Source organism: Cylas formicarius, unplaced genomic scaffold (assembly GCF_029955315.1).
Source record: "Cylas formicarius isolate icCylForm1 unplaced genomic scaffold, icCylForm1.1 PGA_scaffold_2__14_contigs__length_35257938, whole genome shotgun sequence".
In the NCBI taxonomy this organism is placed as follows: domain Eukaryota; kingdom Metazoa; phylum Arthropoda; class Insecta; order Coleoptera; family Brentidae; genus Cylas; species Cylas formicarius.
Genome location: NW_026844319.1, coordinates 18,978,450 through 18,999,661, shown reverse-complemented (window position 1 = coordinate 18,999,661; position 21,212 = coordinate 18,978,450). Strand labels below are relative to the sequence as shown.

The window sequence follows — 21,212 nt, the reverse complement described above, 5'->3', positions numbered from 1 at the left end:
CAAAATTCATAACTCAATTTTGTAGATATTAAAAAAACAGTTATTAGACTGGCACAAATACAATACTAAAGCTCGGTAGACTGGATGAAATTTCTACAAATAAATTTATCAGATAAAAATGGCAGTTGAACTGCATGTTTTTTTAACTTCTAATTTTTGGATGGTAGACACGTTGCAGTGTCTACCATCCAATGATGTGCTTAATTATTTTAGTGCAATGAAAAGCTGCAAAGTTTGTGCTAATGCGGTTAGTGTCATCGGTCTACCTCTGGCCACAGACTACTAACAGCTATTTCGTTCTGTGCTCTAGAAACGAAATGTATGCAGAAGATGTAGTAGCGTAAGCCATCAGGTTCTAGAGCCTGGTAATTTTTTTAATCAACGAACGTGTTGGGTTAATTCATTATACATGTCACATTAGTTCCTCTAACAAAAAGTAAACCAATTATCTTTCTGTTGTATTAATGTTTATGAGTTAGATTGGTTTTATCTATCATCTTTTATGTCACGCTGTACTCACCAACAAAAGTGAACCTCTGTTTTTTTCTTTTTTTTATGGATAAGGCGGATTAATTATCTGCATCATTTGTTATCCGTTGAACTGAATCTACATCGAACCTGTTGTTTCGATCAGTTCTGACTCCGTCTTTTTAAAAATTATTTTTATTAAGCTGACCATGCAGATGAATTTATCTCCATGATTTTATACGTCCAGCTGGGGTCAGCGACAATAGTGAACCATACATTTTTGTCAGTTCTATATCCGTTTTTCTGCATGTGCATTTATGATTCACGTTGTACAAGACTGTGTGGTAAGATTTAACCTGCGATTTTTGTAAATTCTGTCCTTGTTTTTCTTTTGTATTGAATGGACAAGGACAATTATTCACTATAAGTTCGATTGTAGCCAATCGACGACATATGCATATTGGAGGTATTGAAAATTTGTCTGTTGATGTACGAAGGTCGCAAATGGGAACTTGATATTAAGTAATGACATTGGCCGAAAAAACCTGTAGTTGGCAAAGACAAAGAGAAGAAGAAGAAAATATAAAAATTCTTTTAATGTTACCCTGCTATTTTTCCATTTCTTGATCCATGCTAGGAACAAAAAAAATGTATGTGTTCATTTGTACTGCCGAGGGATGGGTTCAAAATTCCTTGTGCTCTAGATGGGACACAACGATACTTTAAATTGTTAGATAAAGTAATTTATTTTTACTGTTAGCCCTACAGATTCCAGATGAATGGTATTATGTTGGTGGTTAATATACATATTTTATTTAAAATTTAAACAAAATGCCATTAAGCGACAAATATCCGCATTGGGTATTATTTTTCCATTATTTTTTTAAATTCCCTAATAATCTGTGTTCTAGGTGGGGTTGATCTATGTTTTCAATTTAATCGTTGGTACAGGTGCACTAACACTTCCAGCTGCTTTTGCTAGTGCTGGATGGCTATTTAGTACCTTTATGCTGATGCTGTTGTGTTTTGTGAGTTTTATTAATGTTACTTTTGTAATAGAAAGTATGGCATGTGCTAATGCCACAATTGAATGGAGGAGGATCCAGTCACATAAAATTGATGTGAGTAAGCCCTTCGGATTACATTTCAGACTTCGTTGGCAACTTATTTTACTAGAAAATATCTTCTTTATATAAGTTTTTATTCTTTTTAAACTTTTAAAAGAATATTCATGTTTAACATATCAAACTCCAATAAGACATCCATAACAAGTAATTGTTTGGGAATCGAACTTTAAATAGGTCTTCAAAAGTATTGATAGTAATAAAAATATTGGAATATTGGGTCTGATAAAGTTTTTTTGACCACTGGAAAAGTGCGAAAAGTGATAAACAACAACAGAATATGTTAAAAAACAAAAAAAAATTGCTAAAGTTGGCAGTTATAACTTAAATCTTTTATGTTTAGTTGATAGTATATTATGTAACAAGTTTGATTTGGCACTAGCCAACCCCAACGGAACGAGTGGTTAACAATATGGCTCTATGGCTATTAGTTTTTGGGTACATTACATTAGTGAATTTGATTTGACTATTAAAAATTTGCCGAAAACATCCTATTTATCCCAAATCCATGATCAAAGTACCAGAAATGTCCGAAATAGGTCGTTATTGCAAGTAACCAAGCTGACGTCTTAAATTAACATTCTCATTAAGTGCAAAAGTGGGTATTTTAGAGTAGGGGTACAAAAAAAAAGAATTTTAAAAATAAATAATTCGTTGTCCCGCAGTAACCCTTTGTGGTTAGTGAATCAAGAAACTAAACAAAGTTGCCGTTATTCTTTGCGCTACATTTTGTGATTTACGCAATAGATCAAAAACCAGTTTAAAAATAACGAAAGCTGACAAAGCTATGACGGGTAAATTATCTGCTGGCCTGCTTAGTCAGTTTTTACTTGCATTGTTTGTTTACTCTTATCGACTTGTTCATCTGTATATAAATTGTTGTCGTCGGTTAAGAAATTCTTTTACGATAGTTTTGAATATATTAGACATCGGCATTATCTTTGGTGGTAAAACAGGCACTTCTTCAATAAGACGTATTATTTGACATCTCGTTTTCAATCAATGAACACTTGCGGCGTTCAACAATCAATATTTGATCGTGAATTCGATAGTTTTCAGTTTTGTTAGTATATGCCCAGATCCCTTGAACTTTCAGGGAGAAGAGAGATAAATGTGTAGAGATCGCTGTTTAGAAAGTGCAGTGCAGGTCGGCTGGACTGAAGGGTATCACTTATATTGTATTTGTGGCTCCTATGTTATCTAATAGCTATATGGTTTTGAGCATCTGTGTTATTCTGTTCCCACGTTCTCTTAGCCTTTAATTTCTTGTAAAAATGGGTTAAGCCAAAGAGTATAAGAAAAAAGGAGGAGGCTCCCATTATTGGCAATGTTAAAAAGCGTAAAAATGTAAAATGTGAAAAAAAAATTATGTCGAAATAGTTTTAATTTTTTTTTTTAAATATAAATAAAGTGCTGTTACCCGTTACAAGCTACTGTAGTATTTTCAGTGTGACGCATTATTTTAATCCGCCATGACAGTACTTTAGTACTTGGACACAAATATTGGATGGCATTCGTTACATTATACGCGACCTTCCCCTCTATCTTATACTCTTTGTTTACAATAAAGTCATTTATTATTTCACCACTTCAGAATAATTTTTCCTCATTCTTTTAGGAAAGTGAAGTGTCGCATAGTACCGACTCGGAACGGGAGACGACGAGCACGGAAGAGACGGCCATTTTGTCAACACAAAGGACGAAACGTTACTACAGTTTGAACCGAAAAGTCGAACTGGGTGAAATGGCCGCCCTTTATCTCTCCAAAACTGGACACGTATTTTTTTTCGTCTCTTTGTGCGTCTATCTTTTCGGCGACTTGACGATCTACGCCGCGGCGTCAGGCAAAACCCTGGTCAATTTAAGCTGCAGGTCTTCCAATAATTCCGAGAATTTTACAGAGTACTGTTGGGACGATACCGGTGTCACAAAAATGGATATATACAGAATGTATGTGACAGTATTTGGTTTGCTCATAGGCCCCTTCACCTATTTCAACGTACAAAAGACTAAATACTTGCAAATGTTTACAGTCAGCGTGCGATGGATCGCTTTTACCATCATGCTGACTCTCGCCTGCGTACGACTGCTGAAATACGGCCAGCAAGGTCATCCGGGACTAATTAATTTGGTGGAAGTGCCCGCCTTGGCCGGATCTAGTGTCTACAGTTTTATGTGCCACCACTCACTACCCGGTCTAATTGCCCCGTTTTCGAGCAAAAACCGTATAATGCTAAAAATAAGTTACGATTTTTTTCTTATCTGTGCGTTTTATTTGTTACTCTCTCTCACCGGATCGTTCGCTTTCGAGTCTTTGGACGTATTGTATTCACTGAATTTTATACAGACCGGCGATTCCGGTACGGTCATGAAAATTGTCGGGTTCTTCCTCGCCGCTTTCCCACTGTTCCCGATGTCGACCAGTTTTCCAATCATAGCGATCACCCTCCAAGCTAATCTGACACATTTGTTTGTCAACTGTATCGAGAGACGCGGGTTTTTTGTAAGGCGGTTGCTCTTCCCCACTTTGGCTGTGTTTCCCCCCATCATTCTAGCCCTGTCCACCCATAACCTTAAAACTCTGATCGAGGTGACTGGGTCTTACGCTGGCGTAATAGTTCAGTATATCGTTCCGGCGGTATTGGTGATCAATGCGAGAAAACGGTGCCTCAGAGATTTTGGTTCAATCAGCCATCGCTATACGAGCCCCTTTAAACACTACGCTTGGTTTTGTTTCGTTATTTTATGGGCTCTCTTGTGTATTATATTCGTTACCGTCGATTTTATTATTAATCATTAGTGGTTGCGCTTAAGGGTCGGTTCTTCAATGTAAAATAAGCTTATTATATAAGCTGTAGTAAAACTTTGTGGTTAAAAATTGATGCTCACCATGCCTACAGCTGGAATTCTTAGGCGTCATCCCTTCCCATACGAAAATTATTTGTCTCCGAGTCCTCGATGAAGTCGTTAATAAATCTGACCTTAACTCTGCTCTTGGTAGCGGTTAATTTAATTGACAATAAACCTGTGATTATGCTTTAAAGCATTTTTTTTAAAAATAAGCACCAGTTTAACTCAAACATTGAAGTTATAATCTTAAGTTTGTCAGAGATGGGAGAACCGCCCCTAACCAACACACAACATTAACAAGACTCGACACTCTCCATACTCTATGAGACACTTATTACGTCATCTTGAGCCTACTAAGAGCGTGAAAAGGTCGGCAATGTTTCGAGCTCCGATGGAGAGTAGTTATTATCTTGTTAATGTTGTATAATATTGTTTTATTTAGGTAGCAATGTGATTTGGAGTTCACTTAATAAGGGACAAATTTAATAGAAAAAATACTGATAATTGTTTTTACGTTAAAAATAGTTAAGTTATACCCAAGCAACAAAAAAAAAGCAGACGCACATTTTCGATTCGCATTTGTCGATGATACGCTCATTGTGATTTTGGAAAGTGAATTCCAAGAATTTTTTTTCGAACGCTGGATTTCGGGTTCCCAATGAGGGCTTTAATGAGTAGAACAACCAGTGGACTAAGTACATTTTATTAATTTAATTTTTTAGTATTATTATTTTTAACCATACAGCTATTAGATTATATAGGCACGAGCAAGAATTTTGTGTCAATTTCTTTTAAAAAGTTACGTTACACACACACACACTTTTTTTTCCCGAAAATTTAGTAGCTTCTGTTTGCAGTTTGAAATGACTCGTGTCTGTGCTTATCGAAAATTCCTCCTAAACATTGTCAGCATAGGTGGGCTCTAAGTGAACCTTGTGGCTGCATTCAATAAAAAATGAAAACTTTTTATTTTGGCCAGTGCGTAGGTTTTTATTTGTATACATTTTTGCGAGATAGTGCCGTAACAATAACAATAATTGTCAATTACAACAATATCCGGTTTTAAATCCGAACGATTAAAAAACATAATTTAATGTTGTCTGTGATAAATTACTTTTTGATGGTATTTTTTCAATAATCATTAAAGGTTAATATATTTAACTATTTTATGTGTTTTTTTTCGATTTCCGTTTTATAACTTCGTTTTTGTTTACTCTAGCCAAAACCCAATATTACGACCCCTAACAACTAAATGTTCGGACGATGTAAAAAATGATAAAAAAGACATTTTTATATCTATTTAATTTTTTTTTGCTTTGTTGATTGAATAATCAATATACGCACATTACAATTACACATTATGAATTATTTTTTATTTCGCATGAATTACATAGCAAAATAACGGAAACATACCAAATTTGCTGACAAATAAATATTCGGACGCGAATGTTTATTGACCAAGAAATCAATGTTACCCATGCCTTGATGGTAAAATGTAGTGTGCTTAGATAAATGAGATGTCAGTTCGGGTTGTATCTTTCAAGTTTGTTGATAAGAAAATGACGCGTGGTGTTGCAACAAACAAAAAAGTGCTAGAAATTATGATATCTCAGTACTGCAGAGGTAAATCAATGCAAAAAATTTCAAATGACTTGAGTATTGCAAAATCAATAGTCGGGGATATTATAAAAAAGTATGGAGAAACAGCTAGTGTTAGCGTTCGTGGTAAAAGTTCAGACCGACCCCGTAAAATCACTGAAAGAGATCGTCGTAGTCTGGTCAAGTTTTGTAAAACTAGCAGACGAAGCGTCTTACGACAAATTCAAGCCCAATGGAATCACGAGGCCCACTTAAATGTCTCCAGGGGGATGTAGACAATAAGTCTGGTTTGAGTTTTTATAAGGTAAGTTTAAAATTTTTCCTGTTTCATTATAAAAATTATTAATATTCTATGATCTACTTTTGTTAAAGGCGAAGGAAAAACCATTATTAACGTCTATTCAGAAGAAAAAACGTTTGGATTGGGCAAAATCTAAAATATCAAAATTTGATGTGTGTAGACGATTTTCGAAAAAGGGTGATTCGTACAAAAATTTAAAGTAAAAGATTTAAATGCGTCCGAATATTTATTTATCAGCAAATTCGGTATGTTTTTGATATTTTGTTATGTAATTTATGTGAAATAAAAAAATAATTCATTACCTTTTTGGTATAAAAATAAGTGCGTGATTTCATTTTTCTGTCGAAAAGGCAAAAAAAATCAATTTAAAATAAGTATAAATATGTTTTCTTATTATTTCGTACAGCGTCCGAATAATTAGTTGTTAGGGCTCGTATTGTAAAGTTGGCGCCGAATTCTGACTTTTGTGGTCGGCTTCTTTCTTCTTTCATAAAATTAACGTTAAATAAAATTCGATTTTATTAAACGATAAAAAATATTTACAAAATATCTAGAAATTTGGGTAATCTATTTAAAACCTAATCTAGCTTCTGTATATACAATTATTACAAGAAAAAACTTGTGTCAGCGTTGTAGGCACCCTATAACGATCACATGTTACTACAGCCTTATTCCCTTGTCTACAGCCGCGTACAATTTGTTGCTACTTGTATTTCTGGTCTAGGTAACAGTAAGTGGTGTCAAGCGCCATCTGACATCAACTGATATAACGCATCAGGACGACTTCCATGATGTTGACCCTGTGCGGGAACTAATAAAGCATAGCGGGCATATCCTGAGATAGTGGCATCTTTGGTCTTAAGTAAGACTAGCATCCATAGGATATTACATGAAAATTTTGCCCTAAAAAAAATTGTGGATTGTTGGATCCCACATAATCTAAGAAACACTTAAAAGAATCGATTGATGCAAGGAAATATTGAAAAAATACAGCCAAGGTGTATCGAAAGCTGTATAATATGACGTGATGAATCACGGATCTTTGGAGATAAGTCCGGAACAAAACAGCGACCGACTGTAATAGATCCTTCAAGTTGAGCCAAATCTAACAATAGTTCTCGGAAGAAGTACATCAACGGTTACCCGTTGTTACCTATCAACAGTAGCCTGAAGCAAAGAAAGTCGGTCAATTCTGAATGGTACACCACCATCGGCTCAGACGAAGGTATTCTTAACCATCCGAATCATCAAATCATTATTCGCAGGACAGCCCTGGATTTGGCACTCAATTGGTTTTTTCCGTATGTCAAAAATAAATTGCGCGTCCAACATTTCTCGGATTTTGAAAAAGCCGTTTCTGCATTCCAAAACCAAGTTTTGAAGGTAGCGTAATCAGAATGGAAAAACGGTTTGAAAATTGGTTCAAACGCATGCAAAAATATGAAACCAGTTGTGATCATATTTTTTGTTTTTTCACTAAGTCAGAAATACAAATAGCAACCCTCGTATTCTTCAATAAATATTTTTTTATTAATGATTCTGAATGATGTAATCTTATTCGACGCAGCCTAATCCAGCGGACCAGTTGCACATGCCGCCTATGGGATCGAAACTGAGATTTTTGGGACACGTGTACTCCCAGCCGATGACTTTTCCGTTCTCCATCTTGGCGCAGGAGATGAATTTCTTGCATGATACGGGATGCGGGAAATTGCCCTGATCCAAGCACTCGATCCTGCCGTCGCTGTGCACTAAAACCTTGCTGTGTTCTGGTATTCTCGCTGAAAGAGCTCAAGCACATCACAAAACCCGCAAGCAATAATAAAATAAAATAATATAAAGTTTCATTTAGATCATTTGCGAATTTGAACATTTTTTAAAATTTCTTTAATACATTTGTTTATGTATGTATAGACATAACGCATACCAAATATCAAAACTAGTTAAAAAAATCCTTTTTGTTTTTTTTGTTGAATAATTTACATTGTATTTGATATACCATCTGAATTTTGGAAACTAGAAAACTTTAAGCTTATTACAGGTGCCCAAATCTTCTATGAATATACCTTTTAGCTTAACACCGCGAACCTCAGCAAAAGAAAATCTTTCTGTGTTTTGTATGTAAGATGTCATCATAAACATATATGCAAAAGGTAAACTATCAGATTGACCTTTTTAAAAGTCGACGGTTATTTTCAAAATTTTCTTTTTGATACTAAACACAAGATAACAAAAGGTTCAAGACTAAAATTCTTCTCTCTAATGGCTTCTCTATGCTACTGTCCGGCTGGCGCGTAATTTTACGAGCTAATTGACGTCGCAACCGCTCACAGTCAATGACAGCGCCTTTCAAAGAGGATTTAAATTTTACAATTTTTTCGTTTCTTTGTGAACTGTGGTTCTTTTAATAGTACAATCTTACTTTTATAAGCAATATGTTTCTAATTCAAATTTTGTTCAAATTCCCTGCTTTTACTATAGTTCCAGTTTTCGACGCAGGTGGGTTCCTTGTCGGTTTTGACGTTTTAAGTTTGTCATGTCATTCACGAAATGTTGATAAATAAATCTTGATTTTACAGCAAAGCTCAAGCTAGCAGAATTCATAATTTAATAGAATTTGACTCTAGAATACCAAAAAGTATGAGTTTTGTGTAACAGAAACTAACCAAAGATTTTGCTAACCTATCCATTCATATTTTGTAACCAACAAATTGACAAAGGGAAGGTTATTAAACGTTTCTGACCAAGTTCGGTCAGAAAAACATCTATAATGAAGCTCTTAAAATAAAAAAAGTTGTAAGGTTGACGCCTACACAGTATACTCGCTTGCAGGTCGTCGTAATAATCGTATTCAGATAAAGGCCTGTACGTATTTGCTTCATCAAAAGCATTAATTTTGTCGAACACCTGCACGGAAGGTTTTCGCCTTCTGACGTCAGCTCTCGGTGTCGTTATTAGTATCAAAGGAGTTGAACTGCTGGAGTACCGATACTTGCTTCTGCTTGGCAACTGTGCCAATGGAGCCACGTCTGAAATCAATATTTTACCGTTGGGATGTGTTGTAGCGTTATTTCTACGTTAAAATATCCGAAATACACAAGAAGTACGTACCTTTCTTATTAACGTGTGGCGAAATTGTGATATCTTTTATGACAGAAGTCGTATAAAAGTCTTGCGCGGCGGTCGTATACGAATTCGCCGCTACTGCTCTGGTTGTGGCTAAGTCCGGCCCTATTCTCGTTGTTTTAGGCCTCTTTCTACCGGGCGCAGGCGCACTTTGCACGCTCTGCAGAGCTAGGGCGACGTCCGCTAATTTTTTTATTTCTTCGCTGTTTCTAAGACGGAAAAAAATACAATTTTTTTATTTCCTATTTTTTATTATATTTCTAACGTTATGTATAATAAAATAATAAAACGGAAGGAACTAAAATGAAAATGCTTTTGAGAAAATAAGTAAATATTTTATATGTGATTTGAAAGCCTTTGTTTAATTCTCTTCTGATCGTGTACAATAGACTTTTGCAGTGGTGAGAAAGATCTAAGCATTTATTCTCAGCATGCCGTAAACAGCAGTTTCAAAATCAATCTGCCGAACAAAGTTCTCTTAAAAAATCTCTGAAAGTCTCGGTAAATACCTGTTCTTTTCTTGAGACTGTTGATTGCTAGATTCCAACGTCTGGTCAGATTCCTTATTTTTTGTCACTCTCTTAGGGATTGCGGTCCTCAAAACGTTTTTTCTAGAAACAAATTTGAATCTCGTGTTGATAGGCGTCGGCGTTTGTGTAGTTGTAACTGCAACAAAAATATGAAATTGTATGGATATTGGCAACCATTTGGTCTTTGAAGAGAACATAACAGATGTTGAGAAGGGAAATTCAATATATCCGGAAGCTCGAGTAATTTGAAAACTCACTATCAAACAATAAGGAATTCTTAACCATCCGGCGGCGTCCAATATCGCCTCAAACAGTTTGTGAATTTGACAGTTTTTAGTTCGGTCGTAAAAATAAACCACTGTGTATTGGCGATAATGTTTGATGTTGATGAATTTCTTGGGCATTAAACGCCGAGTATGTCGTTCTATATTGCCTTTCGTTATACTTTTCAACCTTTTTTTTAAACGATTTTGTATTAAATGTCTATGTTGCAATAATATTATTAATCCCATGAAGATTCATCATCATAAATGATAAACATACATAGGTATATATCAAATAAGCGAAAAACAAATACCTATAGACCCCGATATGTTTGCATTTTTCTTCGGTAAACAGATGTTTCCCCATCTTATCCAATTAAAATTGTTTCCTCGATATCGCTTTTTTGCTCATTAAGCAAGAAGAAGCAGCCGGCTGCCTATAGGAAGATGCGCTTCTTCGGTTATAACACGCGCGTTTCACTTTCGATTTTATGCGGTCATTAAATCTTTGTTATAGGTGAAATCACGCGTGTGGAATGTTCGATGATAGTATTTAGTTGGCATAGTGAATATCATTAATTTTTTAAACCTCTTGGTATTTGCGTAGCGTGTAAACGGGAATTTGGGCAGATTTTGTGATGCATAACTTTTTACCAAAGGGTTCTGTCGTATGCTATATGAATATATAAAAGTTTCCTACAAAATTTTTACTATTATTCTAAAAAAATTCTCAATATGTTGTTCAATTTTTCAATAACAATGAAACCATTTTTTAATTACTAAATGTATATTTTTTAGTAATATTTCTTCGTGATACTTATACCTATGCTGCATATTAGTTTTTGTATTTCAAATAACCCACATTTTTTTATCTACCTTCACTTTCGAATTTGACGCCATGATACAGGTCATGGGCCATAATATCAAAATTTATTATTAGATTATCGGATCTGCAGGAGCAAGCACATACAAAATTTATCAAAATTTATATATCAACGACTTTTGAAAAACAAAACAAAAAGTTGCAGTAACTGCATTTTTTATTTTCGATAAATTTGCTATAACCGAATTAATTTTGCGGTCAATTTAATTTTTTTTCTGAAACTTCCATGTTCAAACCATGTAGCTGCTATTCTGACAACATACTCGCTACCTCTAGTATCGGTTTATTGTGAATTTAGTGAACATTTTGAATGTACAAGTGTCGCCGTCCCTGTGGGATACACGCGATTCTAATGTAGACATTAAAAATTTTAATGATGTTAGAGGGTTGGTTAGTTACCAATAAAATATAACCTTCTATTGGTATCGGCAATGGGCGAGTGTCCCTAGTACATATGCCCAACGTGAATTAAATTGTACCGAAAAAAAAAAGATGCACAGGTACTTTCCTAATAAATATCATATGCATGTAAATTAACCAACATGGCCGCTGACATATCGAGAGTAGTATAGTTTCAATTTAACAGTGGCATTTTTTCGAACTTATTTCTTCAAAATATGCCCATTAAATTTTCAAAGAAAAAGTAAGATAAGTGTGTGTGGAGTTCGCTGCTGAAAGAACGTAGCGCAAACTACAGGTTAGTGTATAAAATTTAGGTGCATACGCGGAAGATTATATATATCATCCTGGACAAAAGACATATTTTAACACCTCAGGTGTAACAATTTTATCGTGCTTTCGGTTTCTAAATAGAAGAGTAAGCGCTATGGCAGATTTGAAGAGCTAAGAACTGCTTATTTATTACATAACTAGATATCTCCTGCTAAAAAGAACAATCGCATTCTAGAGATTCGGTTTCACGGAAAATGATTTCAATGCTTTTAACTCACCGATGCGTAAAACGGTTCTTTTTAAGTGTAAATGTTTTCTGCTTGACCATAATTTCTTTATAAATGGGATCTCCTTGTCTTAGCTCGTTCTCATTTAAATCAGTTATGGTTTGTTTGCCATCGGCCAGTCGGTGTCAGTAACGATTTAACTACTTCGAAGAGTTTCTAATCCGTTGAAGCGAAAATTTTTATCGTATGCGGAACATTAATTTCGGAATATTGTTTCAAACATGGTCATTTTTGGGGCATGCGCCAATTACTCTAGGGAAATTATAAATTAAAAAAGCTGTTTTAAAATACATTACCTTATTCTGTAATATTAAAGAAAACATTCCACGTAATAACAGCAAGACAGACGGGGGGAGAAAAAAATATTTGACATACAATTACATATTTAAAAAATATGCACGCAAGTAAAACACGAATGTAAACAAATCAAATTTGTAATATTGAAAGATATTTGCCGTAGATTTTTTTTTACTTATATTGTTCTATTACCTTCCCGCTACAAATTTGGGTGTTAAGATGTGCCAACAGCTATATATTTTTTCAAGGATCTTGGTAATAATTGTGCGAGGATTCTGTTATCATAAAAATGAATATATAAATGATTATGAAATTTCTGATCAATAACTGGACAGTAGAACTTAATTTTTTTAGTTTTTTGAGTCATCGTTACCTAGTAAATGCTGGTTTTTTTGTAAATGGGTTTTGGCACATTTTATGTTATTTTTAACATGGATAATATTTACTACGATTTAAGAGCGAATTCTAAAAAATATAGTTGCAGGTAAAATATAAAAATATTTAATCTCTAAATGTTTATAAACACAACTTAAGTTCAGTTAAAATCTAATACTTGCGTAAATGATCTCTTAGGAAAAGACGCCTAGCAATGGGAATTCAATGTCTTTCTATCGCAATCATTTAGTTAATTCTAGGAAAAATAAACGATTAAAATGATTTCACGAAGTAATATTTAAGATTTATACTTGGACCAGAAATATTGTCTTTTTGCAACCGATCCCGTGATTAACTTTGCCTACTGCTTATTACTCCAAACCCGCAGCTCTTTATAGAACGCCCTGTCTAGCAGACCCTTACCCGTAACCATCCAAGACCGTCCTAGATTTATCTACCTAAACTAACAAGCGGAATATAAGTATGTTTTCAATCTTTTTCGCCGAGCAATTCTCGAAACATGTACATAAAAAAAAATTGTACAAGATAAAAGTTTATTACGTTCTATTTTATTTCATTTCTACATAGTAGATAATATTAAATATAATAATAATAAAGTATCAGTAACTTAAAAAATCGTCACTATCGCTACTATCGTCACCTTCGCCACTAGTCGTTCTCGATAAATATTTTCTTCTGTTATTACTCGTTTTTCACAGTTAGATCAGCTTTGTAGATATTTTGGCTACCTCTTATCGAATTATGTTTATGGTACTATCACTAAATTTTGGTGCAGTGTTATTTCTTATATGCGCTTTCAACTCAGATCAAATCATCTTCTTATTCTTTTACCTCTTTTTGATGGCGCGTTTGTTACACTTATCAGTTGAGTCAACTCAACCCTTTTCCATGGTATCATAAGTGCCGAACCAAGTAAATAATTGGCCTTTGTTGTTCTTTGTAAATTCTAATTTTTCTAGATATTCCAGTCGCCATTTCCGAAATCTAAAAGATTCCATTAAAACTTGCCTTTTGTCAATTTTTTTAAATCTAAAACCCATGTGTTGAATACACTTCCATAAGGTAGTTCTGCCACATTTAACACCGGTTTCATCTTTTTTAAGCCTTCTAATTAAGATATCTAATATAGGCACGCTTTGTTCCTCATATAACTGGTAAATTTTACGCCGTATTATATCTTGATCACTTTCATCTACACTCAAGAAAATGTCAGCATCGTTTCTTTTTTTCCTCGCTGTAATGGAGTTATTCACAATTTTCCATACAGTTGATGTTGGAATTTTCGTCAATGTGACCGTTTCTTCTAAAGATACTTGCTTGCTGGCACCACGTTCAATTGAGAGTCAAATAAACATTGTTTATAACTTCCTTAGTCTCTACATTTGGGGGGAGCATCTCCTGAGATACATTAGACTCGCACATATTTTGCATAATTCGCACACCATTCAACACACGCTGTATTACTAATTACTAATAAACTTAAACTAAGTAGTATACCAAACCAAATAATATTAAACACAGGTAGGTATAAAATTATTTTCTATTACGGACCACAATTTTACCTCAATTTAAATTCCGAAACTTTAGGTAATGATCTCGTTGCATTGTATGTTACTGTCCACCCTTGGATAATCCCATTCAAAAGCAATTGGTCACTTTCTTATATCTTTGAACAGACCATACCTGTAAGATAAATTGAGTACAGGTACTTACCCTTTTAATTACACAATACAAACAGCCTCGCAGGGTCAAAGCTCGAGGATCAGGTACATGAATACGTACTTACTTGAACATAAACACTTCTACTAATTCGAAAATACCCCGCAGTATCGATGCTTAATTACATTCGAAACGACCCATTTACGTTTCAAATAAAAATTTAAAGTTTCTACAAATATTCGTTACTGTCCATCTCAGGCCAGACCTACATAATGCAGAATAAACATCTGTTGGCATGGGTTTTACCACGGTTCGGCGAAGATCTGCGGTTAAGCTACTGTAAAATACTTAAAACGCCAAAGCACTATATTTTTGGTCGTAGAATACCCTCAAAAGCCCTAAACAGGTAGAAAACTTGAGAAGCAATATAAAACGATCTTATCTGGTATTATTGTTAATACGCGTGACAAAGAAACGAATATCTGCTAGTATTCATCATCCTCTATGTAAAGTTTGCCTCACAAAATCACATTCGCTGTTTTACCAGACCAATGGCAGTTTACATCGACATCACTGATTTTGACATGAGTTTCACAGACTACTAGACTGTCAAGTATGTGATATAAATTACATTCATTGCTCGCAGTGCGTAGCCAGCTTACGGTGTTTTCATGCCAATCTCAAAGTCAAGGCTTTATATCATTTCCGGTTGTGAATTCAAGTTCCACCGACATTTTCAATGCCTCGCCAGGCATGTGCAGTTTGTTATTTAATTAAGTCCTTTTACATTATATTACTTTGTATAGACAAAAATGGAAATTAACTTTTCATAACAGAATTTTCCACTTAAAGATAAATTGAAATGTTTATTCAGTTTTTTAATTTTTCTTTTTTATAAACTGATAATTGTAGTTTGCATTATTATAATATAAAAATCTTTTGTTATAAAATTCAAGCATTCAGCAGTTAAAATAATTTTCATTAACAAATTATAGCAGAAATTATGCAGGTCAATATTAAAAAGGACAATTTAATTCGTGCAATATAGACGGCAAAAAATTATAGTGCAAAGAAAATAATGACAGAGTATTATTTTCGTCAGTAGTAGATATATCTATGTATAATTTGTCTATTAATCAAAACAAAATGCTCATAGAATGGCAAAGGTGGGACTCGTAGGTATCACGTCATAGCCACACCTAATAATGGTTACTTGTCCACCATTATACAAACGTAAATTGTGACCCAGTGAAATACTAGATTTTGATCTGCAATACTACGCGTTTTAAAAAGAAACTATAAGCAATAGATTGTATGCAAAAAGTCATTATATCGATACATTTTAGGTCACGATTGCTGCAACCGCAACGAAATTTGCCGGGAAATACTAACGTTTTTTTTTTCTCGGGTTTGCATGGTACTTTTTGTTTCATTGGAAAGTCTCTTTCATATTTGCATTCAGCGGATAAATAACAACCCATTCTACAGACGATTCCTAATTTTACACGTCATTTTCGAATGCGCCATATGACGCGCTAAAGTAAAAAATGACGCAAATTTTTTTGAAAATGTTATAGACTTGCCACTGTTTTTTTTTGAAAATATATTAATTTTACCAACTGTGGTTAACACTAGCAATGATTGAGCCTGCCTTGCTAGATATGTAATTTACATCTTCCCCTAGCCAAATCCTTAAAAACTCTCAACCACAAGGAATACTGGAACAATTTGAAACACAACATTAAAAATACAAGTAAAGAGCTAATATAAATATGTTTTTGTATTTTCGCTGACTCCAAATATACTTTTAATTTATTATTTAAATTATTAAATAAATATATCATGTTTTTCGAGAAATACTATTCAAAATAGAAAGATCATTTACGCATTTAACTTGTATTTTATTCTATTAAAAATATAACATCCCAAAAAAAAAGTAAAATTTTCGAAAAATATGACTGATAATAAGACTTATTTATTTTGAACGGAAGCATTTGATGATAGGAGTAGCATGAGACAGAGGATGAGAAATTATGTTTTCAAATATCTTCACTTCTCCCCCATATTTGGGCCATTTTGTATAGCGCTGACTGATTATAGCAACGTGAACAGTTAAATCTGAATTTCTGCCAAAAATGTATTTTCTCTCTAATTTCAAATTTTCTCAATCGTCAACGATTCTCAAGATATCAACCGCTAAAAATCGTTGGATTCATTCTGCAGAACAATTAATATTACATTACTTACACTTAATATTACATTACAATTATATTATCGACAAAATAAGTATTTTAGCATGCGTTATTATTATTTTGACACACTCAAGTTGCAAGCTAGAATAATCAACACTAAATATATTCTTTCCTAATAAGTTTTTTTAAAGGAGAAATGTGACTGTTCCGGACTGCAAAATCATAAACTTAATTTCGGAAAGACAAATCAATTAACATTTACTATGATCATCTCAGCAGATAAATAAGCTTTCTTTTAAATTCGAAAAATGTGACATGTCGTTGTTTAGCTTAGCTTTTAGCAGGCTAACATTTGTTCCCATTTTCTTATCCTCCAATTCGGACATCTTTCTGGCTCAGACGAAATAAATATCAATTAGACAATCGACAAGCTTTGAAGAACCTGTCCCCACTGACTCCCGTGCTTACCTTGACTTTCTAAAAGCTCGCTGCTGGGTTTTCTGCGACCGATCTTAGTCGCGGTCGGCAAATAAGGCGAGGATGTCGTTCGACTCGTCGTTATCGTTGTCGTGGACGACGCAAAGGTGGAGTTCCTACGTCTCGGGCCTACACGAAACAGTGGTCTAGGTGCCGCGGTAGAAAACGTCTGCAAAGAAATACACCAATTAACGCGCGTGGGTGTGTGTTCAGTTGTGTTCGCTGTTAATTACAATTATTCAACCTATTTCAATTGTATCGTAGTGTGATTTTTTCCGGAAAAATCGGCGAGCACGGTTTTTGTATTTGTTTTCCTTCTTGTATATGGTTTCAATAAAGTTTTTGTAATTGTTGTGTTTTATTTCTACTTTTCACTGTGATTCTTTGACAGAAAATATGATACGTATGAAAACGTACTACGGAAAAATATTTTAAATTTGTTTTTCGATAATTGTGATTCGAGTCTTCATTTGTTCGCAAGGAATAATCAATGATAATTAAAACAACAACTTTGAGTAATCACTTAATTACAATGTAGCGCAGAACCTTTTTATGCCAATCATTTGAATGTAATTAACACATATGACTGCTTAATTGATAGAAAGAATTTGTGTCGCAGCCCTAATATATATCATGACCCAATAAAAAATATTTTAACTAAAATACCCTCATTTAAAAATATTCTATTTTTTTATTATTTGGGTGAAAATATTTGTATGTGTTTGTTTTGTGGATAAACGGTACAAAGATAAATTGATGCAGCAATATCATTTATTTGATAAAGTACTAAGTTATTGATCTCAAACTTTGTGTTTTTAAAATTTAATGTTGCTATGTTACCTAGAATCGATAACCTTCGTTTAATAAATGTATTCTTATTTTTAATTAATTTTCTTCAGGGTTCATATGTCCATTAAGTTTAAGAATTTTGGCTAGTAGAAGGTATGTTTTTATCTCCATATATGTCGAAATTTTTAAGGCAACGTTTTTTTAAGCCTGGCAAAAAAATTAAGCTTTTAATTCCAAAATATTTTATTATATCCTTAGCAGCATTGATATGTATAATTTAATATAATTGACAAATCATTTAGTCGTTACATGTGAACCTTATATTAATTTGTACAATTTCGTTAAACTCGGGTCGTTCCATACTGAGACATTTAAAGGTCATGGTGGTACGAGAAGTATAAGTAGGCAGATTAATTATCTTGGCATATCATAAAAATGTGGTATTGTGCATAGAACCTGTTACCAGCAGTTTCACGCGGTTGAAATTATTATGCTTCAGTAATTTAAGTTTGCATCATTGGAATAAGTTAAATATCCCCTAATTAATTGTGTCGTAATTCGTCTCGACATTTAAATAATTTAAATTTTACAATTTATTATCTCAAAATAATTTTTATTCGTCCCAAATTGTCTTTGTAGTGTTGTACTCCTTTATATAAATAGTATATTATGCAACAAGTGCGGTAAATGAGTCACGAATTTATTTGGCACGAGCAGAGCGCAGCGGAGCGAGCGACTTAAAAAGTTTACGTTTATTAAACACTCGCTCCGCCGCGATCCGTTCGTGCCAAATAAACTCGTGATTCAAATGCCTTTTAGCTCACTTGTTGCATGATATACTATCGAATTGAAGGTTTTTCATTGTTTTAACGAAATTTTTAAGTGTGACTAAGTTTGTCTACCTAATTTTTAAATATCGTCTTTAACGAATTCATTATTTTTGCTATTTTGTTTTATTAATAGATACTATTTTCCCGATTATTAACTGCAATTTTGGTACTCGTTGCTTTATAACGTCCTTGAAACAAATTATTATTTATTTAAATTTATTGTGGGGAATTTTGAACCGACTTAGGTTATTTGGAGCGATAATTGCTTTTAAACGCACTAAAATTACTTGCACTTTCTATTTTAGACCGGATAATTTCAATCTCTTTACTTTCATCCAGTTACACATTTAATTGTTTTTACGTGTAACTTTCGTTAAAATATTACGCGTTTGATTGGTCAAGCGCTCTTTGAAAAAGATGCGTTTATTTTTGTTCAGAATAATAATCAAAACTTTAACAAATATAAGCTCGCTAAATTCGCTAAACCTGTTTGTTACGTGTTTGATTTCAAACACAAGAGTAGAGCGCATCTCTTTATTAAAATAGTGTTCACAAAATACGGAGTGCTTCAAAATTTTTTCCTGAAATTAACCAAAAAAACATTTTTGCCAATAAACTCGTAATCTTAGTTCAAATATAGATTCTCCACATATCTATTGATCTATTTAACACTTATTTGAAAGTATAATCTTCCTGCTTAATAAAAACGCACATTTGTTTGAAATTTGAAATTTACAATTGATACTAATAAATTAAGGGTTAAATATGGTATTCCATGGTAACGGTAAGGTAGGCTTAATGATTTTCGTCTTCCTAAATTTGGCAAGTTTTAGCCCTTGAAAAATTAACAATTATGAAGTATTTATCAGAAAAATCGCCCGTCTAGTGAGAACTTCAGACAAAAAAAAAGAAAATTAATTTTTAATTGAAATAAAGTGAAAATAAAAGTTATAAAATCGTAGGTTTCAAAAGAGATATAATATGACAAAGATAAATATACATACTCTGAGAAGTGAACCAGAAACAACTCGAGTAACTTCAAATGAAACAAAAATTAGAAGTTTATTTGTTAGTTATTATTTTTTGTTCGATATCTAACAAACATGTGTTAATATCGCTGTTTTTATTGTTTTTTGTTCTGAATAATTGTGTCAGTTATGTGTTTTTATAAAGGGTTTTAAATGAAGCTAGCAAAATTCGTATTGCATACATTCTAAAATACCCACTTATGCAATGATAAAGCATGCGGAAAGTGTCATTTTAAGTCGTCAGCTTCATTATCCACAGGCGTTTCCGGTACGGACTTGGGTGCGATCGGATGTTATCTAAAACCTAATGGTTGTAAAAAGAAATACAGTAATGCAGCATTTTTGATAAAGTTCCTGAGTCGTTAGTTTGTTTAACACCCGATCCGCTCTTGATAAAGGAAACTAGTGGCTAAAGTGCAGTTTATCAAACTTGTTGCAATAATATACTATTTTTTATCGAGTCATATATGAAGTGTTAAAATGTCTTTATTTGAATGAAACCCCAGCAGAAAATAACACTTACAAGCAAAAAAAGTACCTAAAAAAACTAATGTAGTTAATTCTTCAAATTTTTGTTTCATTATTGTAATTGCAATTATATTTTATGGCAATTTTCAGTGTTATGTAAAAAGAGGAAACTTACCTTGTCGAGTGCAACCAATTCAAATTCCGAGGCACTGTCACCACCAATACAACCGATACGCGTCGAAGAAAATACACGTGTTAAATATCACAAAAAATATATTTCGAATAAATTTACAATATAGAGGAAAGAAAAACAACCCACTGGCCTCATACACTAACAAACATAGTCCAATACAGTATGGCACACACAAATAGAGACAGGAGACACATGGAAAAGAAAACAGTGATGGTGCGAATTATATTACAACGGTGCATAAGATTTATTTACAATATTAAATAAGGGCGACACTAAAACATAACAAGGTTTATATACACCTAAAAATACCAAGATAATATAAGTAAAATAAATTAAAACCTAGTAATCGGTTAGGATTCTGCCCGTCTCAATATCCTAACGTTCGCAATATTTCTAGTCATTTCTACCCTAATCGGGACAATCTTGATTGTCCTAGAGCTGGGCCTTTGAGTGATTTCCACCACCCTGGCCTCGTGCGTGTCGCCATCTTGAGGCAAAATATTTATAACTCCTTGAAAGCCGTCGTGAAAACCTTTTTGCTCTTTATTCAACACTCTCACGTTTACAAACTCGGACCTATCGGTCTCCAGCACTTCATCGTTCGTAGTAAAACTGGGGTTCAAGTGACTCTTATCAGACTGAAATAGTTTCTCCAGTGATATCGTGGAAGTTTCCGTATCCATTAATGGTTTAGAGGTCACCACGTTAATATGCGCCAATCCGTCTATGATAAGAGGCTTATTAACCACGTCTTGGTTGATTTTTTCATTCGCGACCTTG

At 33.7% G+C, this 21,212-nt stretch overlaps 2 protein-coding genes across 2 annotated transcripts; one reads left to right on the top strand and one right to left on the bottom strand.

Annotated features, from left to right (window-relative positions):
• The first annotated feature begins 1,107 nt into the window (after positions 1-1,107).
• Positions 1,108-5,607, top strand: LOC132698853 (transmembrane protein 104 homolog). The gene is made up of 3 exons (XM_060665200.1): positions 1,108-1,329; positions 1,380-1,589; positions 3,211-5,607. Exons 1-3 carry the CDS (start codon positions 1,300-1,302, stop codon positions 4,390-4,392), a joined length of 1,422 nt encoding a protein of 473 aa, XP_060521183.1. The 5' UTR covers positions 1,108-1,299; the 3' UTR covers positions 4,393-5,607.
• A 1,064-nt stretch (positions 5,608-6,671) lies between these two features.
• On the bottom strand, positions 6,672-18,295 carry LOC132698641 (uncharacterized). Its single transcript, XM_060664835.1, has 6 exons — positions 18,223-18,295; positions 17,116-17,346; positions 9,978-10,134; positions 9,454-9,677; positions 9,156-9,371; positions 6,672-8,123 (listed from the first exon to the last, which is right to left on the bottom strand). Exons 1-6 carry the CDS (start codon positions 18,293-18,295, stop codon positions 7,897-7,899), a joined length of 1,128 nt encoding a protein of 375 aa, XP_060520818.1. The 3' UTR covers positions 6,672-7,896.
• Positions 18,296-21,212: the final 2,917 nt, after the last annotated feature.